General features: G+C 42.4%; 1 protein-coding gene across 2 annotated transcripts in view; it reads right to left on the minus strand.

Moving 5' to 3' along the window:
• The window catches only part of LOC147688996 (ATP-dependent translocase ABCB1-like), a 684,547-nt gene that overhangs the window by 39,867 nt on the left and 618,183 nt on the right, over window positions 1–26,497 (minus strand). For both annotated transcript variants that reach the window (XM_086941883.1, XM_086941882.1), the window contains exon 23: window positions 3,344–3,541. In XM_086941883.1, the coding sequence (XP_086798009.1) occupies window positions 3,344–3,541 (198 nt within the window). The remainder of the gene's footprint in view (window positions 1–3,343; window positions 3,542–26,497) is intronic.

Consider the following 26,497-nt stretch of genomic DNA (forward strand, 5'->3'; position numbering starts at 1 on the left):
ATCCTGCTGCGGTGTTGTCCAATCCTGAGATTTATCTTCTGGGTGGTTTGACCTATGTAAATCAACACGCAGGGACAAAAGATAGCGTATACCACATTTATTGAATTACAGTTTGAAAAGTAATTCCTGTCCAATTTTATTTTACCGAATTCAAAACTTTTTCCTTCTATGGTTGATTCACATCACACACAGCTACCGCATTTGGCATGACCTGTCAATGTAGTGGAGTGTTGTTTTAAGTGGTTGCTGGGGTAGAGAGGCACGCACTAAATGGTCCTTTATATTTTTTGCTCTTTTAAAGGTGAACATTGTGTGTTCCAGGTTGAGTTGTCCAGCATTAAGTACAGGCCAGTGTTTCAACACACTTTTCATGATGGCATTGGAAGCAGTAGAAAAGGTGGTAACACAGATTACCCTATCTTGGTTCTTTTTGGGCTTTGGTTCAAGGAAGTTCTCCCTTGGGCAATACCAAGCTCGTTTTAGGGAGCGGCGCACAAGTTTGCGTGGGTACCCCCTATTTCTGAGTTTATGGCTTAGGACTTTGGCCTCAGTAAAGTAGTCCTCTTTAAAGTAGCAGTTTCTCCTACTGCGTAAAAACTGTGAGAAGGGAAGGGAGTCTCTCAATGCCCGTGGATGGTGACTGCTGTAGTTCAGTAGAGTATTTCTCTCTGTGGGTTTGCGATGAAGGCTGGTGGTAAGTCGGCCTTCTGTGTGTTTGATTTCGAGATCTAAAAAGGGAATGGGTTCTTTGCTGGTGGACAGTGTGTACTTGAGGCCTCCATTATTATTGTTGAGCCAATGATGAAACTGCACTATGCTGTCAGGGGATTCAGTCCAGAGAAGGAAAATATCGTCTATATAACGCTTCTACAAGGCGATGTCATTGTGGAAAGGGTTAGATGAATCGAAGATGCAAGATGTCTCTAGATTGTGCATGTACAGGATAGCTAGATTAGGGGCAAAAATAGCTCCCATGGAGGTACCTCGTACCTGGCCAAAAAATTGACCCTCAAAAAGGAAAAAGCTTTTTGTGAGGCAAATCTCAAGAAGTTGGAGAATAAAAATGGATGGCACATTTTGAGGGCGTGGGCGTGTCTCTAGGATTTTTTCAATGACCCCAAGGGACTCGAACTGGGGAATGTTGGTGTTGAGTGATTCCACATCCAACGTACACATAGTGTTAGATATGGGATCAAACGGGTGGTCCTCGATGAGATTGATCATGGTCATGCATTCCCGGATGTAACATGAAGTCTCAGGGACAAATGGTTTTATGAAAAAGTCTATGTAGTGTCCCAGGGGTTCCCGTATCGAACCACATCCAGATACGATGGGGCGACCGGGGGGGATTCATGGTTTTTGTGAATTTTAGGGAGACAGTAAATGACCGGTATCCGTGGAGATTTAATGTTGAGGAGTTCGTATTCCTTTTTGGAAAGCAAACCAGAGTCGAGTGCATCAGTGGTAACTTGTGAGATAAGTTTCTGAATCACAAAAAAGGTTTGTCAGTAGGTTGAGGTACCAAGATTGAAAGGGATGGAACATATTGGCTACCTCTGTAGCTCAGGGATAAGTTTTGTGGACCATTTGAATTGTTTTTCAGCCTTCTGAATGTTTTGTTTTCCTTCAGTGTGTTTCATATCAAAGAACGCTTTTTACTTTTTGAAAATCATTAGAAAGATGGATTCTGCTCTCCTTATTTTTTTTATTCAAATTCACTTTTCAGGAGTAAATTCATTACGGCTATTAGTTGTAACAGGGCTGAAGTATGAACACTGATTATATGTGGGATAATGTACCCCATAGCAAATATTATAAGGATACTGCAAATGACTGAGTAGGTCTGAAACCATGTGGAGAGATTAGGAAAAAAGTTGAGCTCCTTCATAAGATTTTTAGAACTCCAAGGTGACTTGCAATAACCTTATGGCAGAGGGTATTTTAATTCTTATAACATATTGCCATACCATCACCCACCCCAACACAACACTTAAATCTTTGGTGTCCTGCTCTTTAGATAAAAGAGGCAATATGGTTGCAGTCACAAAGAATAAAAGGGGAATATGTTGTACCAAAACTACACTCAAACAGTCAAGAATAGTCAGAATAAAAATGCTGTAGCCCATACTGTTTAGAAGTGTGCATAAAGATGTAACATTATTGACCTATAGCATGGAAAATAATTGTGTTGCCATAAATATCTCCATTCTGCTGATCACAGTTTTAATTTAGAAAATGGATCAAAAGAACCAAAATCCAGTTCTAATTTTTTTGTTTAAATTGCAGCAGCATGGATGGTCACTGATGTGCCTTTCACCTTGGCTGCTAGTTCTGGCAGCGGACATTATGTCATGACAGCTCAACTGTAATAACATATTATAGTTGAACAGCCTCGTGACTTCATTATTAGAGGTGACTCTAATGGCACTATTAGACTATATTAAGGAAATTAGAGATCCGCTTTTACACAGGATTTGCAGACTCCTATGTATTTAATGGATTATAAATCTAAAGCTGCTGATTACATTTAGATGTGAAAGTACTCTAAATTAAAGTGGACTTTGGCTGGTTTTAGTGTGCCCAACCTAGTACTAACTGGTAATTCTTAGGTTTAAGGGAAATGAGTGTGAGGGAATGAGTGTGAGTTGATGCAGTGCATCTTGGAGATGATGTGATGCATGATTCAATAAGGTGTTAAAAGTGGTTAATGAAGTCAGATCAGAGGCCAGTAGTTACTAAATCTATGGGATTATGAACTAAAATGTTCTTGAACAAACTAGGGGTGACATTTAGTGAGCCTTTGTATTGGGGTTGCAACACTTTTATAGAGCAACGCAGACCCTAAATACTTTCCAGCATTTAATAAGTCACGCAAAGTGTCTTAAAGCTATACCTCCCTAAAGCAGGCAGCACACATAGAAAGAGGAAAATGTCCGGAACGGTTAGTTTTGTGTGGGAAGGTGTCTATTATGCAAGGGAGCCTGCACTGACGCTACACAGTCACAAGTGCAGCAGACCAGGGAGAGAACTGAAAAGCATCATATCTCAATAGATATGGTGCCTTTCAGCTCTCTCCCATTCATGCACCAGAATGCAGCAGCTTGTCTGGTTGTGTGAATTGTAAGTAAAAATGTCCGTAAATTAATTTAAGATTCTGACATTATTCATTGAGATACTGAAATCCTCTTCAATAATGCTGAGGTTGGCTTTCGGGAGAAAAGAAGGGACAAAATCTAGCAATTGAAAATCTAAATTGAAATGGATTGACATTAGTGTATACAGAACAAGTTTATATTGGTATTATGACTACAATTAAAAACAGAAACTTATAACATTGACTTACCACATGTCCGTCTATGGGATCGTAAAATCTCTCCAGGAGTTGAATTGTGGTACTCTTCCCACAGCCACTCATTCCGACTAAGGCTAGAGTTTGGCCTTTCTTAACCTGAATGCTAAGTCCCCGCAGAACTTGAACTTTTGGTCTTGTTGGGTATACAAATCTGGTATCTTGAAATTCGATATCCCCATCAAAAGTATCCTAAACATAAGAGGAAACATGCAGTGTATGATTACAGAGCAAATTATCATGGTAATTTCACTATAGGTTGTTATTTTGGTGAGAAGGAAAATAGTAGTATATTGTTTCAGTTATTCTCTCTTCAGTTACCGACATAGAGCTTTACCCTAACCCTTTTTCACTTCTGATTGTACGCTATGGTTGGTAGGACCAAAGTGACATCAGATCACCTACAAAAGCTTTTGTGAAATATGCGAAAGTAAAGGAGCTTTGTGTCACACCCACCAGCTACCCATTCCTCCTCTTATAGATCGGTTCAATGAAATTTTCGGTGGAGGCACAGAAATTGGGTAAAAAAAATCACACTGGAATTAGGAACAATTTATGGTATTTGTACTGGGTGATAAATGACATTGATAGTGCAATCAATGTGTTGTAGTCCTGTATCACTCAATAGCACTAAAAATCGGGTTTTTGACATGGGAATGATATGAAAGTCATAAGATGGTAGTTATACCAAGGCACACTGGGTGTTACTGGCACTGTTGACCACTGTATGAAATACCTTTTAATTAAAATGTATAATTTCCTTTGTTGAATAAGTACTTAAATTTAAATAGTAGCATGAAAAATGAATCATTCTGGTATCAGTGCAGTTCAATGTAATCATTCAAAATCCCCATCAATCTCCATCTTCAGCTGCCTTCATGTAATTCATCTAGGTGAAGTCTTCAGTAACCTGTTTGACAGGTTTAATTTTCTTACTGTGCACATCAATTCGCTCATCCTCTATCCTTTATTTTGACCCTAATTGAGTCGTTGGAATATATTTTGTTATCTAATAAATCTTTTTTAACGTATCCCCTATGTTGTTTCTATGTCCTATTCATTATATGAATTGCATATGTTATTGTTCAGTGCACCTTGAAACTGGGCTCCTGGTATTTATTATGCATTACAAATAATAAGTATGAATATAAAGTACAATGAATTTACTGAAATCCCTATCTCTGACGGCATAAATGATGATACACAGAGAATGTTCTCTCCTGGCCACAGATAAATATAAACCCTGCACTGTGTTGTTGCAGGATAGTTGACTATGCCACCCTCATATGAACCCACAATTCTTGAAATTGATTCACTGGCAATATCCTTATTGGTTTCTCCTCCTGCCTTTCCAATAAACACCAGTTTCTTCACATGGTTATCTATAGGTCCGACAAGATATTGGCCCATGTCATCTTCAGCAGCTACAGGGAGCTGTGTGGAGTTCTACTCACAGATAACAGCATCAAGAATATCCAATATATCGATGATACACAAGTCTACTTGAAAGTCTCCTCTTCTTCAAACAACCAACACCTCAAAAACTGCCTGCACATAATTCAGAACTGGATCTCAAGTGCCCACTTGAAGCTCAACCAAGACATAAATCCATGTATTTGCCAAGAAGAGTCTTGGAGGCATGAAGGATGAGACTTCAAAGGGGAAGCAAGTAAGTAGAAAGCCTTATTGGGTGCTCTAGGGACAACAATGATACACAAATTGTACTGGTGCATCCATCCAAGAATGGGCTGCCCATCAGTAGCTACGTACGCCTTCCCTTGTACTGATCTACCCCTAAAGTCTATGATAGTGTTCATATAACCTAATAGGTTTATAGTTTCCCCTTGATGACCCCCAGAGTTAATGTATTTGGGAAGTAAAACTAAACCTGACCAGAACATGTCAAACACAGTTTTGGGAATAATAGTATACATGGACACAAAGTCCACTATAAGTTGCACAGATTTTCCGTTGATCACAAAATCTGCCTTGGGTCTATTTCTTCTGCCCTTGTCATCTGAAGGATGTTCAACACTTAAAATCTTATCTTTATGAGGAAAAGTCCCAAAATCTTCATAAAATGTGTCAAAACCATGAGACGTGACCTTTACATTCTCATCTACGGTGGCAATTCTCTGTTTGAATGGTTGTCTGCACTCATTAGCAAAGTGAACTTTGCTCACACACTTCTTACAATTTTTGTCAAGAGCTACAAACTTGAAAAATTCAGCATTGTGAAAGGGACTACCGCAACTGTAACAAGATTTAGATTGTTGTCTATTTCTTTGGACAGGTTTACCAGACTTGAATACGGCTGCAACATCAAGGTTCCCTTGCTATGACAGATACACCATCAGGATTGCTGTCAACCTTTTTACCTACTTCAAGCATGCAATACTGAGATTGTTCAACTTCTTTAGCAATCTCAATAGCATCTTTTACTGAAGGATTTTTTGCAGCCCAAAGTCGTTCCTGAGTTTTTAAAACTTGCAGTGAACAATCAATTGATCACAAACTAGCTCATCCGTCATTGCTCCAAATTTACATTTTAAAGACAGTTCTCTAAGTTTGGACTCAAAGTCATCAATGGATTGGTTCTCCTCCTGATGATGATATTAATCACTTTAACAAATCTGCATTCTAACTTTTTTTGCTTCAGCATAAACATCTTCAATGGGATCACCATTGGGTAAGGTGGCTGTAGGCAAATATTTGAAGATGCGTTGACCCTCCTTGCCAAAATTGTTCAATAAAAGTGCTTTTTTTCTTAGAAGCACTGAACTCAGTATGACCCAGAGCCTCCAAATCGTTTTCAAAGATGGGTAACCAGTCATCCCACTCAATAGCCCGTGGAGAAGATAAGAAAATAGGAGGAGAGATGATTGTTCCTTGTGACTGCATAATTAAGACACTAAAAGGCTTTGGGTATGAAGAAAGTTTCTGTAAACCAACTAAGATGGCCACTTTAAATGACTGTCTGACACTAGAGTATCTGGCACCTCTACAGAATACTGTGAGAAGACTGGCAAAAAAAGTGCAAAGACTTTACTGAGCGAATGGCCGAGGATGAGACCAGTATCTCATTGTTAGAAGACCAGATGGTAGTACACAAGGATTTAGTCACAGACATAACGGCTAACAAAGAGGATGTGCACAATAAACTTGTTGACATGGAAAATTGTCTGCGTCGTGATAATCTTTGTATATTGGGTATACCGGAAGGACTGGAGGGGCAAGATGTTGAGCAATTTGTAATAAAAATGCTTGAGAAAGCACTTCCTGAACTTAAAGAATGGAAATGGTCTCAGGAAATCCACCGAGCGCACATATTTCCCTTTCTGCAACAGACAGCAAGAAGTGGACAGGCGGCGCAGCAACCACGGGCGATTTTGATTTCTTTAAATGATTTTTTGGCTAGACAGGCAATATATGACTCGCCGAGACCTGATAAGAAGAGAGCCAGGAAGGGGATACAAGTATTTGTTATGCCTGATTATTGCCACGCTACTGTGGAAAAAAGATGACAGATGCGTCAATTGATAAACCCATTTGGAGTAGGTGGTGGGGCAGTGTGTGGTGGGTGGCAGGCAAAAGGAAAAAACTCAGTTCATAGCATGTGGTGTTGGCATGATGCGGCTTACATACATATATCCATGGCAGGGAGATATGACTTCAGTGATGGCAGCTAAGGGGAGTCATAGGAGGTTGCGAATATGCACATTTAATGTATGTAGCTTAAATAGTGCCCTTAAGAGGAAGCGTGTTGCTGCTGATCTAAGCCTAATAAATCCAGACATTCTGTGTCTGCAAGAGACACACATCCCCTGGTCTAACAGGAATATATTATCTGAGTTGGGCTATATGGTAATAACAACATCCAGACATTCTATTATGAACTGGGGAGTGGCGATTTTAGCGCAACGTGGAATCTCCGGTACGATGGGGGAGAAGGTTGACAATCTGGGGAGATGGGCCATTACTGTGTGTTATAGAGGACACTAAGATAATTCTTTGTACAGTATATGGTTTGAATCTAGATGAGGCCGAGACCCTGGAATTTCTGAATGTTGAATTAGCGTTATGGGGAACCCCGCTGATATTATCTGGGGACTTTAATATACATGGGGAAGGGCAAATGTGGTACCCGGAACATGCGAAGTATACTGGGCGTAAATCAAAAGTATATAGGGCCCTACAACAACTTTTGCAGAATCATGGGTTGGACTGTTGTGAATCAAGGGGATCCAGGCTTTACGTTTTATTCATACCCATGTAATAAATTAGTTCGGCTCGACTATGTGTTTTTGCCCCAGCCACTCACGGTCGGTGCAAGGATGCAGGTCTAGCCACAAATTTCGTCGGATCATGGACCTGTGGTAATAGATCTTTCTGGCCTCAGTCTTGCAAGGACGCATAGACCTTTCACTTTTAATAAGAAGTTATTATGTGATAAGGATTATATAAGCCATATTAGAAATTGGTCAAAATCCTTTCTTGAGAACAGTAGAGGCTTGGCTTCTCAACAAATGGTCTGGGATGCATTGAAAGCTGGGTTGAGGGGGAAACATTTATCTATGGTTGGGCTAATCAAAGGCAACAGAAGGAGCAAATGTTGGGCTTACTAGAAGAATAAAAGGCAGCAGAGCGGTAACTCATACAAGTGGTCAGAGACAATGCAGATCCCAAGGAAGCGCAAACCAAGACTGCATGTTGTAAGGCTAGGATTAATGGGAAATGGTATCAGGAAATAGTGGCCCAATTTCAAACATATAAAGAGGAGAGGTATGATTATGGGGAGGCATCTGGTCGTTGCTTGGCTCAAAGGTTGCGGAGCAGGCAGCCACCCAGAGAATTGAAATACTAGAAGGTGGGTAAAGGGGGTAGTTGAGACTATGGAAGATAAATTATATGTGTTCTACTCTTATTACAAAGAGCTATATACACAAGATACAGTTGAGCAGGCCAATATCAAGCAGTTTTTGGAGACATTAGAATTTATTGGGTTGGGACACAAGAGGAACAGGACGAACTGGAAACACCTATAACAATGTCAGAATGGGAAGAAGCATTGGGTTCACTATCTTTGGGTAAAGCGGCAGGGCCAGACAAACTTCTTTTGGAGATATATTGGATGCAGTTCTCCATTATAAAAGGAGACATGTTGGCTACATTTCTAGAGGCTCAGGTGGGGAATCCACCACCTTTTTGGGACAATGGCAATATTGTGGTCTTTAAAAAGAAAGATAAATCGGCGAGGCTTCCGGGGTCCTGTAGACCCATATCTTTAATAAACGCAGATTGTAAGCTATATAAAAAAATTCTTGCATTTAGAAATGCCCATGTTATTTCCCCGCTAATTTCCAGATATCAACATGGTTTCATACCAGGTTGGTGTATTGTTAATCATCTGCATAGGATGATTGCAATGATAGATTATGCCAGTATACAGCAAAAGCATAGTGGCATAATTTTATTAGACGCTGAAAAAGCATTTGATCGTGTATCATGGTAGTTTCTCTGGGCCGTTATGCTAAAGATGGGGTTTGGACCCCTTTACATAACATCTATACAAACTATGTATAAAAGACCACGGGCTAAAATATGCACCATAGGCGTAGAGTCATCCTTTGTATATATTACCAGGGGAACAAGGCAGGGGTGTCTGGGCTAGCGCCTCCTTTTCGCTATTTACATTAAACTTGTTATTATTGCTGGAAACAACTAATGAAATACAGTCAATGACATTTGGGCAGCATCAAGTATGTGTCCTTGCTTATGCTGACGATATAGCAGTGACGAAGCAGTAAGAGAGATTGAGAATCTGACTCAAAGATATGGGAAAGTTGCCAGGTATAAATTGAATGTATCCAAAACCCAGATTATACGCACTGATGGACTCTGTCCTGGAGAAGCACGCGTCACGCAAGAAGCTAGGTATCTGGGCATAATAATGAGGATGTCACTTCAAGAAGTTGTGGAAGTAAATTGGGCAGATATAGTATCTTCGGCACAGCGACTATTGGGACCAGTTGAGTGCCTACATTTGTCAATGGTAGGGATGCGTAATGTACTTAAAATGTGTGTACTTCCAATGTGGAATGGGATTTAGCGCCTGAGTTATATCTTGCCAGTATGCATACTCAGTCACAATGGCAACGATGTATATATATCACCAATATAAAGATTCACCTACCTGATTTTGATGCGGGTGAACCATAGGTTTCATCAAAATGGGTTAAGGACCTTCAGAGGCAGACCTCTATTTCTGACCATCTGATATAGATGAGCAGAAATAGAAGTCAGTTTTCACTGCCCATCACTGCCAGGAAATATCTGGCGTGCAGTAAAAATGTATAAATGCTCTCCTTGCCATGGAAAAAGACTCCCATTGTGAGGGAAGATTTTCATTTTTTATGTTAAATGATTTTCTTTTTGAAAATAAAAGAAAGATACCAGTTTGGTGCAAGGCTCCATCATTTTAATGTAGCTTTGAAACAAACTTCAAAAAGTATTGACAGGAACCGCATAATGGCAGTTCCTGACAATGCTTTAAAAATGACCGCTACTTGGCGGTCATTTCTCAATTAGGTGATTGGCACGGAGTAATTACTCCTTCTCCCTGAGAAACGGGCCATATGCCACAATATAAATCAGGCTATTAATCATTTTTCAAAGGTGCTGAGAGCATTGAGTGGGATTAAGTTGAAACTCACTCCAAAGCCATGGAACTTTCATTCAGATACTTTTCTCATGGGTCCCATCGGAGCTCTAGAGTTGTGGACGAAACATTTTCAAAACTTGCAAAACATTGGTGCTCAAACAACCACAAGAGTGCACTTCTGAGGCGCCCATGACCTCAGGGGAGAGCACGAAGGGTCTCTCAGCGTGGTAGAGAAAGAAGAACAGCAAGGCCAGTTCAGGTCAAGTGGCTAATGGGTAGCTGGCATTTCCAGGAGAAGATATCTTGCCGCTTCTTATGTCCCTGTAACCACACAGAAGGCCAGCCAACTGACCCTTGGAGTCCTCCTTTTTGCCCTGGGTAGATGAGGGAGCAGGCTGGTTCTTCAGGGTTCTTCTCTGGTCATAGACACCACATACACTCCTCTTCAGATCTTCTGAAGGTCAAGAAACTATTCTGAGGTAGTGCCTTGGGGAGCCAAATTTATACTGGCCACTAGCTATTGTGTGGAGGTGACTCCTGGGCACTCGCTAACCAATTGGTGAAAGGTTCCACAGTTGACCCTACCAACTTTTTCAGGAGTTCCTATTTACACTATTTCAAACAATCCCACAGTGCCCTTGACTCTCAAAATCCATGATGGGAAAAATGCGGGAACCATTTTCACCTTATGCAGGTGCCTCTCATATAAGACCTCTGCAAAGATAGAGTATCGGGCAGCAATCAAACAGTACCATAAGTGCTTTCACAGAGCTCGTGCTGATTATGTGGCCAATAAAATCTTAACCAGTTCAAACCCTGCTAAGACTATTTTTTCTCTGCTTAATGGTATGAAGAGTGCGGGGCTCAAGAGGGCTTCATCCATCAGCTCTAACCAACATTGTGATGAGCTTGCACAGTACTTTTTGAATAAAGTGGAGCAGATCTACTGGGGTCTAATAACGACGTCCTCCCCTTTGGAAGGAGGGGTGTTAGACACACCAGGCAACCCAGGGGTAGTCAGCCTGTCCTCGTTCCTTCCTCTGACCTTGTCAGGATATGAGGCTTTGTGTTCTAAAATCAGATCTGGCTCCCCGGCGGACCCTTTGCCACCTGCCCTCCTCTGTCAGCTACACTACTCAATTTCCCCGGTATGTCTCGATCTGTCCAACCTGTCCTTGAGCTCAGCTTCAGTTCCTCAGGCATGGAAGCATGCTAAAGTGATCACATTACTAAAAAAGCCTTCATTGGACCAGAGTGACCCAGGGAATTATCGACCGATTTCCCAGCTCCCCTTTCTCGACAAGTTGGTGGAATCTCATGTGAACTCTATCCTGGCCAAGTTCCTTGAGCAGAATGCTATTCTTGACACAACTCAGCATGGTTTTCAGCCGCGGCACAGTACCGAGTCTGCTCTACTCACTGTGTTAGAGAACATCCGGGGCAGTCTGGATGTGGGGGACTCTGCGGCACTGGTGTTTCTGGACCTAAGTGCCGCCTTCCATACTGTTTCCCATGACATCCTTCTGAAACGCCTCAAGGAAGTGGGGCTGAGAGATGTGACATTGGCCTGGTTTGGATCCTTTCTTGAAGACAGGTCATTTCAGGTCCTTGTTCCTCCATACCACTCTCGGGAGGCTGTTCTACAGCGGGGAGTCCCTCACCCTCAAGGCTCCGTTCTGAGTCCTCTTTGGTTCAATCTGTATGTCATACCCTTGGCAGGGGTGGCTAAGAGCAGAGGGATGTCCCTGGTGTCTTACGCCGATGATACCCAATTGATGTTTGTTTTCTCAAAGAAGTGTGACACCAATTTGAGTAAGTTTAAGGATGACCTCTTCTCTATCTCGGATTGGATGGCGGCTAACTGCTTACAGTTGAACGCCAGCAAGTCGGAGATCCTCCTCTTCGGCAAAGACCGTGAGCTGTGGTCTGAACAGTACTGGCCTGATAGCCTCAAGCCCGCCCCCGAACCCGCCCTAAAGAGGCAGGGAAAAACCTGGGTGTGTGGTTTGACAGTAACCTGACTTTTGAAAAACAGTCGTAAGGCGTCGCTGGGACTTGCTTTGGACTATTGCGCGGTCTCAGGCCACTGCTCGGTTTCTTACCCCCTAAGATGCGACAGACTATCATCCAGGCATCTATCGTGTCCAGATTGGACTACGCCAACTGTCTTTACCGGGGCACCAATAAAGCGAGCATTAAACGCCTTCAGAGGGCTCAGAATGCGGCGGCTCGCCTTTTGGTTGCACTGCCTAGATCTCACTCAGTTGCCCAAGTGCTTCCTAGGCTCCATTGGCTGCCAGTTGATCGCGTATTGAGTTTAAGGCAGTTTGTTACTCTCACAAGATACTGTCATGACAGGCCCCTCCATGGCTAATCCACTTGCTGGAGTACTATGCGCCAGGTCGCCTGTTTCGATCTTCTGACCTTGCATTGGGCCGTGTCCCACGCGTCTGGAGAGTGAGGGCCGGTGGTCGTTTCTTCCGTTATTTGGCCACAAAACTTTGGAATACACTCCCTCTCACCATGAGAGTAATGCCAAATCATTTGGCATTTCGTAAAACCTTAAAAACCTGGCTCTTTCCCTGTAAGTAGTTGTAGTATTCTGTTAAGGTTTACTTTCTAGTCTTTTCAGAATCTTCCACACCCTGTGTTCTTTCTCCTCTATCTCTGGATTCTGTTTAGAATGTGTTTTGAATTGCCAACTGTATTGTAATGATCTGCTGGCTGAAGGAGCTGCTGCGCAGCACTTGTTCCAATAAATATACTTGTAAATCAACCTGCCTTCGAGCCATTCACTACAAAAAACTTGGCGACGATCCCTGATGAACAAGTGACTGCTCACCACGCGTGGATTAACATTCGGCAAACCTGAAGCGTCGACTACACTGGGACACCAGAAGACACTAAGTACTACAGACACCGACTGACCCCTCGAGAATACGTCGAGCGGACAGAAGAATCGGTAACTCGGACCAGTCATCAATGACCTCGCCGAACTTCAAATAAAAGAAAAATAAGGTACTGTACTTGATTTATGTCATTTCACAGAAGCGGCAGCAGTTTCCATTCAGCGCGAGCATCAGCCTGTTTGATTACGTCAGTAACGCAACTAGCGCATCTGACCTACGTTCTTGGAGGATTGATTTACGCCCAGCATCGAAGTGAATACAATTCTCTAACGCAACTGACGTAAGTTGCATATAGAACGTCACTGAAACGCAACGTCCCGACGTTGGAGCGCAACGTTGGAGACCATTTTGAAGATCATTTTCATTTTTTTTTCCGTGACAGTTTTATTGTTACACCACCGAAGAGCAAACCAATTTTCAACGCGTAAACAAAGACGCATCTTCACAAGCGCTCATAACGGAGCCGTTTAAGAGACAACCACCACGAGGTGAGTGGTTTCAACCTGATATTCTTTTCACGAAACGAGAGGTCGTTTTTTAAAACACGCAGCTAGGAAACAGTTTGAACTATACAAAGGAGTCACTTTTACCTTGCCTGAGCTCTGATATTGTTAAGAAACAAGGAGACAGTCATAGTCATTCCATTGTCTACAGCCATCTGAGTCGCTGTTATTCTGCAAATCGAGGAGACAGTCTTAGTTCATTCCATTGTCTACAGCAGCCACCTGAGTCACTTGTCTTCACTGAACTGGAGACATTTGCCATCAGTAACGCTATTGTTTTCTGAACTGTGTCCCTCCTGTGTTTTTGCCATCAATAACGCTATTGTTTTCTTGACTGAGTATCTCTCCTGTGTTTTGAAGAAAATCTTAACATTCAAACAAATATGAGTTTGCAAGCGGTTTCTCCTCCTCCACCGTTCCTTGATCTTCCAGGTGAACCTCCCATTGTCTGGAAAAAGTGGTTTGACGCTTTCACCACTTACTTAGGGGCTATTGGTGCATCCAGGTACAGGGCAGAAAGGAAAAAATACCTTTTGTTAAACAGTTTGGGGTTTGAAGGACGTTCAATTTTTAAACATTTACCCCCCTTGGTACCTGCTCCTGAAGAGGAAGATTTAGATGACTACAATCAAACTGTAAAACTACTTGAACTACGTTTTGATATCAAACCTAGTCTTGTTGTTGTCAGGCACAAATTTTTCAAGTCTGAGCAGAAACATGGTGAAAAGGTGGAAGATTTCATTTCTACCCTTAGGGTATTGAGTGCTGAGTGTGAGTTTGAAAATTTTAGGGACCAAATGATAAGAGACCAATATATTTGCAAATGTTTAGATAAAAATATTCAACAGAAATTGTTATCACTTGATAATCCCTCTCTCGAAGAGACTGTGCGAGTTGCGAAAAGCATTGAATTTTCAAAACTTTCTGTCAAAGAATTAGATATTAGGTCTTCCTCGTCCACTACTAAGGATGAGACAGTAGTCAGTTCTGTGAAGGTTGTTGATAACAAGATAGGTACTTTGGGTCGTGCCGACAACAAATTTTTTAAACAAACTAATGTGTGTTTTAAATGTGGAAATTTTCCCCATTCAAAGTCTGGTCGTCCTTGCCCAGCCAGGAGTGTCACTTGTAGATTGTGCGGCAGAGTGGGACATTTTGCTAAAGTGTGTCAAAGTGGAAAAAGAAATTTGTCCTTCTCGCAACCTGGTAAACAGTGGAACAATAATTTTGCCCCCACTTCGGTTGCTTATGTTTCTGATCATTCTCAGGATGATAGCAGCATACAAGATGATCTGAGAGACATGGTTGCTGTGGTTAGCATTGAAGATCCTGAGTCAGAGTGCGTAGATCCTTACTCCGATTTTGGTATTGGAGATAAAATTGTTTGTTTGTTGGTGGATTCTGGGGCCAGGATAACAATGCTAACTCAGGAACTCTTCGAGGAAGTTTGGGGTAATCGCAAACTTTCTCCTCCAGACAGGTTACCCCTCAACTATGAGGGCAGGAAGATCGAACTATTGGGATATTTTGAAGATTCTATTGAATTTAGGGGGAGGAAAATTTTTGGCAAAGTGTATGTCTCAGTCAAAGGGTTGAACATCCTTGGTTGGTTCCACCAAGGTTTATTTAAGATGGTTCTCCGCCCAGGAACCAAAGATCCCATTTCCATAGCTGTTGTTCAATCCGACGATATTTCCCCTGTTAATGATGTCCTTTCCACTCAAAATGATGATTTTATCTGCACTTTGACCAAAGATTTTCCTGGTGTATTTAGCAACAAATTAGGGGAAGTGAAAGGATTCATGCACACTATCCGTGTCAAGGACAATGCTATTCCAATCAAACATAAATTGAGAAATGTCCCATTCAGTGTGCGAGAGCAGCTTGAAACTGAGCTTTACGATCTTTGCAGCAGAGGAATAATTGAACCCATTGAATCCTCTCTATGGCTTTCTCCTCTTGTTGTTGCTAAAAAAAAGACTGGGGAGCTTCGTGTCTGTGTCGACTTACGCAGCCTAAACAAAAACATCTGGGTCGATTCTTTTCCTCTGCCTAAGATCCCCGACATGTTGTCACTTATTGATGGTTCCAAGTGGTTCAGTAAGCTGGATCTAGCATCTGCATATCACCAGGTGGTCCTGGATCCAGCGTCTAGGCATTTTACTGCCTTTGTATCCCCTATAGGCTCTTTCCAATACTGCCGTATGCCCTTTGGGCTGGCCTCTGCGGCAGCCGTCTTTCAAAGGATTATGACTAATATTTTAAAAAACATCAATGGTGTGGTCGTCTTCCAAGACGATGTGCTTATTCATGGTAAAAATAGTGATGCCCATGATAAAACTCTCAAAGAGGTGTTGAAAGCCTTGAGTAGTGCAGGTGTAGTTTTAAAGAAAGAAAAATGCATTTTTAGGGCTCCCAAAGTAGAATACCTCGGACACGTATTATCTGAGAATGGTGTTGAACCCCGACCTGGTTTGGTTAAGGCCATTGTTGATAGTCCTGCACCTAAAGACAAGAGTGGTTTGAAGTCATTCATTGGACTTTGTGAGTTTTACGCTAGGTTCATACCTGATTACGCCACGAAAGTACAACCCCTTTCCAACATGCTCAAGAAGGAGGTTCCTTTTTGTTGGGATGCTGATTGTGAAAAAGTTTTTTCTTGGATCAAACAAGAACTTACTGGGTCTAAGGTTTTGAAACCTTTTAATCCCAATTCGTTGTGCACCATCACTGTAGATGCCAGTGGGTTCGGTTTGGGGGCTGTTCTTACTCAAGAGGTAGGTGGCGTTGAGCATACTCTTGGATATGCTTCCAGGGTTCTTCGGGGAGCGGAGTCCAACTTTGCAGTCATTGAAAAGGAACTTCTAGCTTGTTGTTGGGCTATCAGGAAATTTAATCCGTATATATGGGGTAAACATTTCTGTTTGAGGACTGATCACAGTCCCTTAGTCTCTATCCTGACTGGGGTTCGGATTAAAGATCATTCTCCGAGGATTGCCAGGCTTTCAACGAAGTTGCTCCAATATGATTTTGAGGTCAGCTACATACCCGGGAATAAAAACATACGGGCTGATTATCTTTCTAGGAATCCTGTTGACGTTGATACTGACAGAGATTGTGAGGAAGATTATGATGAAGAAGACTGTTTTGTGGCTTTTGTTGGGGTTGATGATATGCGCTCCATTAGTGAAAAAGAGTGGAGAGAGCATTTATCTAACGATACCCTGCTAGGGGAAGTGATCAAATTTGTTAGAGGTGGATGGCCCAGGGAGAAGAATGTTCATGTTTCCCTCCAGACCTTTGTCAAAGTTTCGGATGAGCTCTCCATTGAGGGGGGTATCCTAATGCGGGGGGATAGATTGGTTCCTCCCGGTGATCTTAGAATTAGAATTGTCAAAGGTGCGCATGAGGGTCATCTTGGCAAAACACTAACCAAAAGAAGGGTTAGAGAGCATTACTGGTGGCCCCAGATGGATCAGGATATAGACACTGTCGTTGCTGAGTGTGTGGTTTGTTCCAGTGCTGAAAAGTGTTTGAAAACACGTTCTCCTCCCCTTCAACCCATTCCTTTTCCTGATAGGCCGTGGGAAAAGATAGGTATAGATCTAGTTGGCCCGTTCTACTTGCTTCCCTCTACCTCCAGGTTTGCGATAGTTGCAGTCGACTACTACTCTAAATGGCCAGAGGTCCGTTTTGTAAGTGAAGCCAGTTCCAAGAATATTATTGATTTCTTGAAGGACCTGTTTTTGCGTGAAGGTTTTCCTTCCTCCATTGTAAGTGACAATGGGACACAATTTGTTAGTCAGGAATTTTGTTCGTTTGTTGATTTGAGTGGCATTGTTCATCTGAGGAGTGCTCTTTATCACCCTCAGACGAACGGTCTTGTTGAGCGCATGAACAGGGTGCTTAACAATTGCATTCAATGGACCATTGCTCAACACTGCCATGTCCCGAACGCTGTCAGATCCATGTTGTGGTTCTATCGTACCACCCCCCACACTTCCACCAAGGTTTCCCCATTTGAACTGTTACGTGGGAGGAAACCATGTTCAAAAGTTTGTCCTGGGTGGATGTCACGTTGGGTAAAAATGAATTCCATCGATAATGTTGATGAAGTTGTCAGGTCCAATGTCTTGCATGCTCAGTCTAAACAAAAGAGTGTTTTCGACTCCAGAAAGAAAGTAATCTCTCAGTCATTTGTGGTGGGTGATAGAATTCGGATCAAGTTACCCACTCACTCTACCAAGGGGAGTCCCAAGTTTTCTGAACCTTTTGTTATTGACAAAGTATGTGGAAATTCTGTGAGAGTTAACATGAAGAACTGGTGGAATGCTGCCAGGGTTGTTAAGGTGAGCAAGCATAATATGCCTGTGTCACCTCTTGATGCTCCTGTACTGCCTTCTACTTCATCTAATTTTGTTTTGCCTCACAGTGGTTCTCCTGTTCTATCTTCCCATGATGTTTCCGCATTGCCCTCCACTTCTTCTGCCATGGTCCTACCTCGCAGGAGTTCTCGTACTCGAGCCACTCCTGCCAGGTTTCGGTAATTGCTGTGTTTCCTTATTTCTTGATCCATTACTATGCTCTCCTGTTCTGTTCTGTTCTGTAGGAGAGAGGATAATGTAGTATTCTGTTAAGGTTTACTTTCTAGTCTTTTCAGAATCTTCCACACCCTGTGTTCTTTCTCCTCTATCTCTGGATTCTGTTTAGAATGTGTTTTGAATTGCCAACTGTATTGTAATGATCTGCTGGCTGAAGGAGCTGCTGCGCAGCACTTGTTCCAATAAATATACTTGTAAATCAACCTGCCTTCGAGCCATTCACTACAGTAGTCTAATCTGTTGTCGTTTACTGGTCGGCCTGGGTTTCTTGGGGCTTCTCATCGCGCTGGGACGCCTCGTTGCTGAGGCAGCTGCGTGCTTTACAAATCCAATAAATAAATAAATAAATAAATAAATAGCCTGTGTGCCCACTCTGACTACATGGACAAACGCTGGGCTTTTCCTGGTGTCACCTAACATTTACATGTGACAGGAAAAGCCCCTTAGGTGTTAATAAAGTTCATGGGCCAGCCTTTCCTTGCTCTAGGACTAATTTTCACACCTCTTTCACACCTAATTCAGGCCAAGATCAGGCTGGCCAGTGGGTTGAGAGCTAATGCTAATTAGCATCCAGCAGCTTTAGGTAGGGCAAAGGTAACTTTCAAAAATGGACATTGCCAATGTATTTATTAAAAATAAGAATTCACCAGTAACTTATGTATCTTTTTTATATCTGAAATTAATTCTTTGAATAAAGTCTGTAGCTGGTTGTAGTGAAAGAGACACTTTTGTAGTCTGGCCCTCTATGATGACCTCCAACTACCACCATTTTAATTGATTTTAGTGTGTTATTTTACCCTAGCCTTAATGTAGGATGGTCCTGCATTTGCCTGCTTCTCTTCTGTTCTGTAATCTTGTTGTCTTTCAGTGAGAGCTGTTACGGAGTGGACCAGTCTTGCCAAGAGCAGAGCGTGTGGGATGTGTATTTGAAAGTGTGCAGTTGTGCAGGAATGTGTATTGTATTGTGCATTGGTGAGAATTATGAGTTCTTACTATTGGCTTTGACCATTCTGTTTTCTGACTTTACCTTGCTTTATGGCAGTGCTGACTATTGCCTTTGACATGCTCTCATGCCATCTTGCTTTTCAATTCCATCTTGCTTTGGGCCTTTCTGTCCAGAAGCTGCAGAGCTGAAGAGGGCTTGTTTTGCTTTCTTCCTGTTTTTGACACTTTTCGGAGGAAAACGGTTCTTATCAGAGAAATGTACATGGTCCATTTCTAAGCCATAGCAAAGGCCTGATCAACCAATGCCGTGGCCTTGGAGCAGACTGGTACGGGCTCTCATGAGAACAAGAGGGCGAGGCTTGCTAGAAGCTTCGTTATGTTTGGATTTGTATTAAAAGGGGAGCCTCCACTGGTCTGGTGGAAGTTTGGATTCCGAGTGAGGGCAGACGTGTCTATCTTGGATTGAACCTTGATTGCTGAGCTCTGATCCCCAGCTGTGTGAAGACTTCCCCCGGCCAGGTGATGTATTGAGTTTTGTGGTTATTGCCATTGTGATGTGAGCCAGCGGCTGTGATCGTTTGAGGTGTTTTCTTTGTGGTGTGGGAGGTGCACATCTAGAGTGATCCTCTACTCTGTATATACATATCTTTATGATCTCTTGCAGGACGTCCAGTGTATCTTATATCAGTTATTGCTTGTTTATGTTATGTTATGTTATGGGAATTTGTAAAGCGCACAGCTGCCCCAGCAAAGGGGCGTCCCGGCGCTGATCCTGAACAAAACACAACAGAGAACAGAGAAACACCTGGAAATTAAGGGAATAAATGAGTTTTAATGGCTTTCCTAAATTGGTACAATTCATTTATTTCTCAAATTATTAATCAGTATAATTATTGATTCATGCCTTTAGATTATAAGTTTGCTACACATATTTGAATCTAATGCGTTTGGTATCTTAGACAGCCTTTGCTTAGAGAGAGTATTATATAATAAACCCCAAGCCTTATTCTAAAAGTGGATTCAAGATACTGTTGTTAACCTAAACTTGTAGGACTGGAGTCATGTTTGACTTGTCAATAATAAATGCTGCAGTCCACAGCAAGTGACATTTAATTTTCTATGTAATAGGTGTATTTTTGACACCATGTACATGGCTTTATAAGAAAGTTAAAATGGGAGTCAGGGATGAGACAATATTTACAGGTTTAGTGGTAAGACCACATACGCACTGCACTGGACAGCAGCACCCCAGGATGCAGAGTCTTAAAATCATTTTCGCACACCGGATCTCTCTTCTAGAACACAACCTCAGACCTGCTTCATTAGCCCTTGTACTCTCTGCTCTAGATGATGGTAACCCCTTGATCCGAAGCCTTCCAGACTCTATTTTGTCACCCCTTAGGGGAATCCTTCATGCTTCAGCACATTTTATCCAGGGTCTGAAGAAATATGATCACATCACCCCCATCTTGATGGAATTCCATAGGCTTCCATTGCTGGCCTGCACATCTTCAGAAGCATCTCCATCATTTACAGAGCCATCAAGGTCAGCACCACAGCTTATCTTGCAGAGAAGCCCACAAACACTGTTAGTTCTCAGCACAACCGTTGACACTACACAATCAGACTGAAGTATGCAGACTCTGAAGTGTGAGAAAGACAAAACAAGGCAGCAGGCCTTTTCCACCTAACTTCTCAGAATGTGAAACAACGTTTGTGTATCCACAAGGACCATCCCAGCACTTCTACAATTTGTACATTTAAGATGCACCTCTTCAAAGAACACTACATCGCAATGTATCAATGGTCCACATCCCAGCTACCTCTCATACCACTCTTTGATTTTATGTTTGTCTTTGATCCTGTGCAGGGCACCACTGACTTGTGGCTATGTTTGTGCTAGGGAACTACCACACACTAGGGGCGGGCGTAAATTAAATAATTCTGTGTAGCTTAATCAAACAGAATTACTAAAGAATTCCGCCAGATAACGCTTGAATTATGCAAAAAGAGTAATTCTGCATTTAGTGCTATTTCTTACTGTAAAACACCCTCTCACTTTCAAATGTCAAAATGAACACAAGGCTGCATTGTGCTCTCAGAAACAGGGCTAAGTGCAGAAGAGCATGAATAGCGAAAACAGGTGGCTGCTCTTGCTCACTAAATGTGAACTTGTGGTAGGATTATTTTCCCCAAAATTACTCGAAATTCCACAAGTAATCACGTAATTATCGTTTCGAGGGTATCATCCTGTTTGCCCTGATCACCCCCATTTTTTGACTGATACTGCAGGTTACTGCTTCTGATTATGCCCTGACTCTGCAAACCAGGCCCATAGACAGTGCTCCATTTAAAATGTATGTAGTAATCATGTGTTATTAGAACTGGTAGCACAGCCAACTTGTAAGTCCCTAGTGTATGGTAGGGCATGGAAGTTTAGATTCTGAGTGGATTTAATGCACTTAAGTCTGCACTGCTGTGTGGCCTGCTGTCATTCTAAAAGTTAACCCTGATTTGCAGGCTGCTTTAAAAGTAAAATGATATGCAAAGTCGATATTGGAATTAAAGGTAGTTCCAAAACCTTGAACTAACTTATTTTACATATAAGTCACCCATAAGGTCTCCCCTACATGACCCGGGGGAGGGTGCCTTGCAACTATAAGCAGAGAAATTATAAAATATGTTTTATATACCATGGAGAGGGAAAACCTTCCAATTCCATTTTTCCCCCTTTGTAATCCATTAGCTAACATTCGAGGGCTTTATTAAATGTAATGAAGTAGTGCGGCTCACTGGTTAGAGGCGGCAGACCCGAGAGCAGAGGACGGCCCGGGACCAGGGTTCGATTCCCGGCGCGGCAGGTTTCTGGACCAGGGTCAGTGGACTCGATAATTCTCTCGCCTCGGTGCCCACTCTGATCAGCGATCACACCCGGCAACTCTGGGCATTAGCTTGCCACATCTTCACTAACGATAAACCAAAACTGGGTATGGGTTTCCAGACAGTAAGGCCAAACCCTGCCTTAACTATTAATCCAAAACTAAATGCCAATACTGCCAAGTGATTTCAAATACACTTATTTTACACCGTGCATATGGACAAGACTGTATGCAAGAAGGAATTTATCTCATCAGACTAAATCAATTCAAATCTGCATTTTATTTGCACAATTCATCAATTTTGTTATTTTTTCAAAATATTTTTTCTTTTCAGAGAAGCTTTTTGAAGCACATTACAGATACACAATACAAAAGATAATCATGTCATAAATCACCTATATACACCATTCACACCAATAAGACATTACAATCATACTGTGAACTCATTCAAACTCCTAACACTCTAAAAGGTAAAGAAACACACTTTTTGTACAATTATAAACAATATATGGAAGAGAAACCATAGATATACATTTTCATATAAATCACTTTGATGTACAGATTTGTTCAATTCTCTTATGGTTTCCACGAGAGAAACGTGTTATCAAAGGGTCTACGCGTTTCGAACTCCAGGTATAATGAGTTCTCGTCAGGACCAATAGCTGCGAATGACAAAAACATGGGGACCTGCATTAGTGTGTGACCTCTTAGTGCATAAACCTGACACTTAGGACAGGATCCAGGCCCACCACCCCTAGCCGCACCCCCAGCCAGAAGGAGCACCTGTAATTGAATTTAGCAGTGTTGGGTTACCAGACTTTAAGCTCTGGGGGTCTTTCTGGGACACAAATATCCCACACTTTGGAGGAAGTTGTCACAATGGAGGGTCGCACCCATTGGTCAAGGGTTCCCCCCACTTGTCACCACAGAAGCATGGATAAATATGGGAGAGCTGACCTGCAACTCAGATCCCTGCCTGAAGAAACAAGAAAAGGACTCTCCTGCTGGAACCCCTGGCCTGCACCAAGAGGACTGTACTCTGAATGATTGAATCTAGTGTACACTTTGGATCGCAGCAAAAGAAGGAATCAGTCTTTAAATGAAAGTTCGAGGAGTTTACTTGTTGGAATATAAAATATATTAATATGATTGTCCCACTATGTACCCTATATAACCACATACTCATATCGATGAATCGAGAATAAAACATTATTGTAAGATAACCTAATGGTAGGTTATAGAATGTCGTTCTGTCCTATTTATGAAGTTAGGACTACTAAGTGTTATATCCCTTCGTCTATCTTTAAGAGTGTTGATACTTCACGGTATAACACAGAATACGAAAAACAGGTTAAACCGTTTAAGTCTGCTTCTCTTTTATGGAACATGGTTCAGGGAAATCCAAGGTCAGACTTGCTCTTCTCGTAGAACGCATACATTGTAGCAGGGTCTGTTTCTGTACTCCACGGGTCCAAGATAGACAAGAAGGGCACCTCACTGACCTACTCTAGGAATAGCTTTTAGCTTAGCTATTGATACATGTGTAAGAACCTTAAATGGGTGTTCCGGTGGACTAACGGACAGCTTGTGTATTTCCATTCTGGGTGTTAACCAGAATCTGCAAAACGTATATATACTTTGTGTAATGTATATTAGTTAGTCTCCTCTGCGCACCTCCGTGGGTTGTGTAGACAGAGGCTCCCCTGTCAGGTTTGTATTTTGATTCAATAAAATGATTCGACCTTCTCCATTGCCGACTGCTTGGTTATTCCTTAATTGTGAATACATAGATATATATATTGGTGGACTATTAGTACGTATAGTCTGACTTTAAGAAATTGGAATCCTTCAGTTGGCGACTCCGCTGGGACTCCGCGTTAGGGTCGTCCCCTCCTGTAAGCAGGAGCAGAAGGCACAGGGAGGAGTTCTGGCTGAGTGGGTGGACAAGAAGTTTTTATTTAAAGACCCCGCTAGTAGAAAGTCCGCCCTCTGCCCGGTGGCTGAAGACCCTACGCCAGAGTCCTACGGGCGTAACCCGAGAGAGATACAGACTGTGTCGGTCTGTCTAGGAATCGGCAGTGGAGAAGTCGGGATCGACCTGAGTGCACCAGGTGAGTGAATCTTCTGAAAGGAATCAGACACTTGAAGGAAGTTTCTATTTTGGAAACGGTGGCCGGGGAAGCCGGACCACGAGGAAATCAGGAAAAAAGGGTCTGACGTGGCGGTGCAGGGGCTGCACGGGCAGATGCCTTTAGGATTTGTATTTGCATTGTGAAATTGCACTTGTTGCCTTGCGAAGCACGGGGTGTTCACTTGGCCAAACTCACTTAGGGAAGCCCTCGGAGCAGCTGGGTAAGCCAGGATTTTGGAAGCCTTGGGCTCCAAAACGCCAGCCCAACCAGAGTGCGACCAGGGGATACCTAAAAAAGTGAGTTTGTGGTTTTCCTACCAAGGGGTTTTATTGTGAATTTTTGGAATTCTTTGGAAATTGATTCCCCGAACAGGAGTCGACGGGCTCTGTTCGTAATGTAAGACATGTCATTGGAATTGGAATTTGGATAAGAGCTCATTTCTGAAACCCTGCGACCTATTGTGGTATTTTTGTATGAAAATGATCGTAAGAATATAAGAGAGTGAATGGTGAAGTGGGCGCGCCCTTGTGAAAGAAGCAAGTTGATAAAATTGTAAACATTTGGAACATTATTGTTAACATGCCTTCTTTTAGTAAACTGAGTTTTGGTTGCTGCTGTGGGAGAGGTACTCGGCTGGAAGAAAGACAGCCTGCCCCTCCCGAAGGAAGCCCCAGTTTTGATATGTATGTCGTCAAACATGGCGTTACCCCAATTTTATTTAATACATTATGGAATAGGTAAACTAAGGATAATACCGAATTGCAATGGCCCCTTACAGGGTCATTTGATGAAAATAAAATAACGTATTTGCAGAATAAAATGTTCATGAAGAAAAGCCGCCAGTCTATGTTTGATTCCTTGAACCTATGGTTAAAGGAGGCTAAACGACGGCGAATAAGGGAAGAGAAATTAGGAAGAATTAAAGCTGGACAAACTATAACTCAAAAGGCAGTAGCTTATGATCGGGGGAAAATAGAGGAAAATATTGCTCAAATGGATAGGCAGTACCGTTTAGAAACAGACAAAAGCTATGTAACCCGACCCGATACGGGTGATGAGTTAGACGGGTTATTAGAAGCCCGTCCGCCTCCTCCTTATGCCCCACAGAGGCTATATCCGGCAGTGCCGTTGGCTCAGCAAGGTCCTGTGCCTGCACCCGCACCTGCACCTCCTCCGGCGCCCCCACTGCCCCTAGTATTACCAATACGGAATCCTGTAGGTGCAACGGCTACGGCCCCACTAGATGGGTCTGTACGGGATGCGTTGCTTGCTACTCCTTCGCTCCAACCCTCTACTTCTCCCCTGGTTACGTTACAACCAGATTTGGTTGTACAATCCATGTCAAGTCCAATATTTATCTCTTCTCCGGCTTGCAGTGTTATAGATCCTCGAGCTTTGGCTACCATAGACACGACCCCTAAACGTTTAAGATCGGACCTGAGTGATCCACGAATTTATACTAGGTCTGCAATGGGAATGGAAGAACGACAAACTATAGTAAATCAAGCATCCCAATGGATGCGGAATACTATTTATACGTTAGAAGATATTTGGAGCACGTTGAAGGATTATCAGCCGGTTGCTCAACAATTAGCTCTAGAAAATATGGCGATTCGTTTGATTTCGCTGTGGGAACAGTGTTTTGAGGAAGGATATTCATCACAGATAACAAAAGATATTAGAGATCAAGCCCATAAATTCCATCTGCAGGCCGATGAAGTATATCAGAACGTAGCAACTCACCTGCAGTATCGTGAGGGAATGCATCGCAGATGTGCTGATTGGGGAATACAGAACCCAATGAGAGAGGTACACCCCCTTCTTATCCCAGAATTACCAGAGATTAGGGATAACGGGGGCAATATAACTAGAGCTAGGGTGGACGCTAAATTTCAGGAACAATGGGTTTTTATCCCTTGGAAACAAAGCGAGGTCCTTGCATTAAAAGCTCAGCTCCCTGACCCGCGTAAAAATCCCACTGCTTACTACAAAGAACTGAGCGAGGCTGCTAATTCTGCGATCATGACTATAGTAGATATTGAGCTGTTCTTTGGCCTTTTGATTCCGGTCGATATTTGGAGATAGATACATGACACAGATCATACTGTTGAGTTAGTAGCAGCATGGGATCAATTAAAAGATTGGGATAAAGAACGGAAACCTGGAGAGAAACCAAGAGATGAAATATTGACATTACCAGCTAAAATAATTTCTTAAATGCAAACACTCCTGCCCCCTAAAAAGATAGATTGGGATAAGTTGGCTGCGTGTAAACAAAAGAAGGACGAGAGTGTCTCGGATTTCTTCACTAGATTCGAGAAAACATTCATAGATTTTAGTGGACAGGATTTATCCACAGATGGGGGAATACGATTATTTGTAAATAGATTTGTGACGAACCTGTTACCAGAGATCATGACGCGCCTTCAGGCGGCCGAAAGTACATGGACTACATCCACCCCATCTGTGATTCTTAGCATGTCTCAGTACTATGAACATCGAGAAAATGAAAACAAAG

This window comes from Lissotriton vulgaris, chromosome 10 (assembly GCF_964263255.1).
Source record: "Lissotriton vulgaris chromosome 10, aLisVul1.2, whole genome shotgun sequence".
NCBI classification, from domain to species: domain Eukaryota; kingdom Metazoa; phylum Chordata; class Amphibia; order Caudata; family Salamandridae; genus Lissotriton; species Lissotriton vulgaris.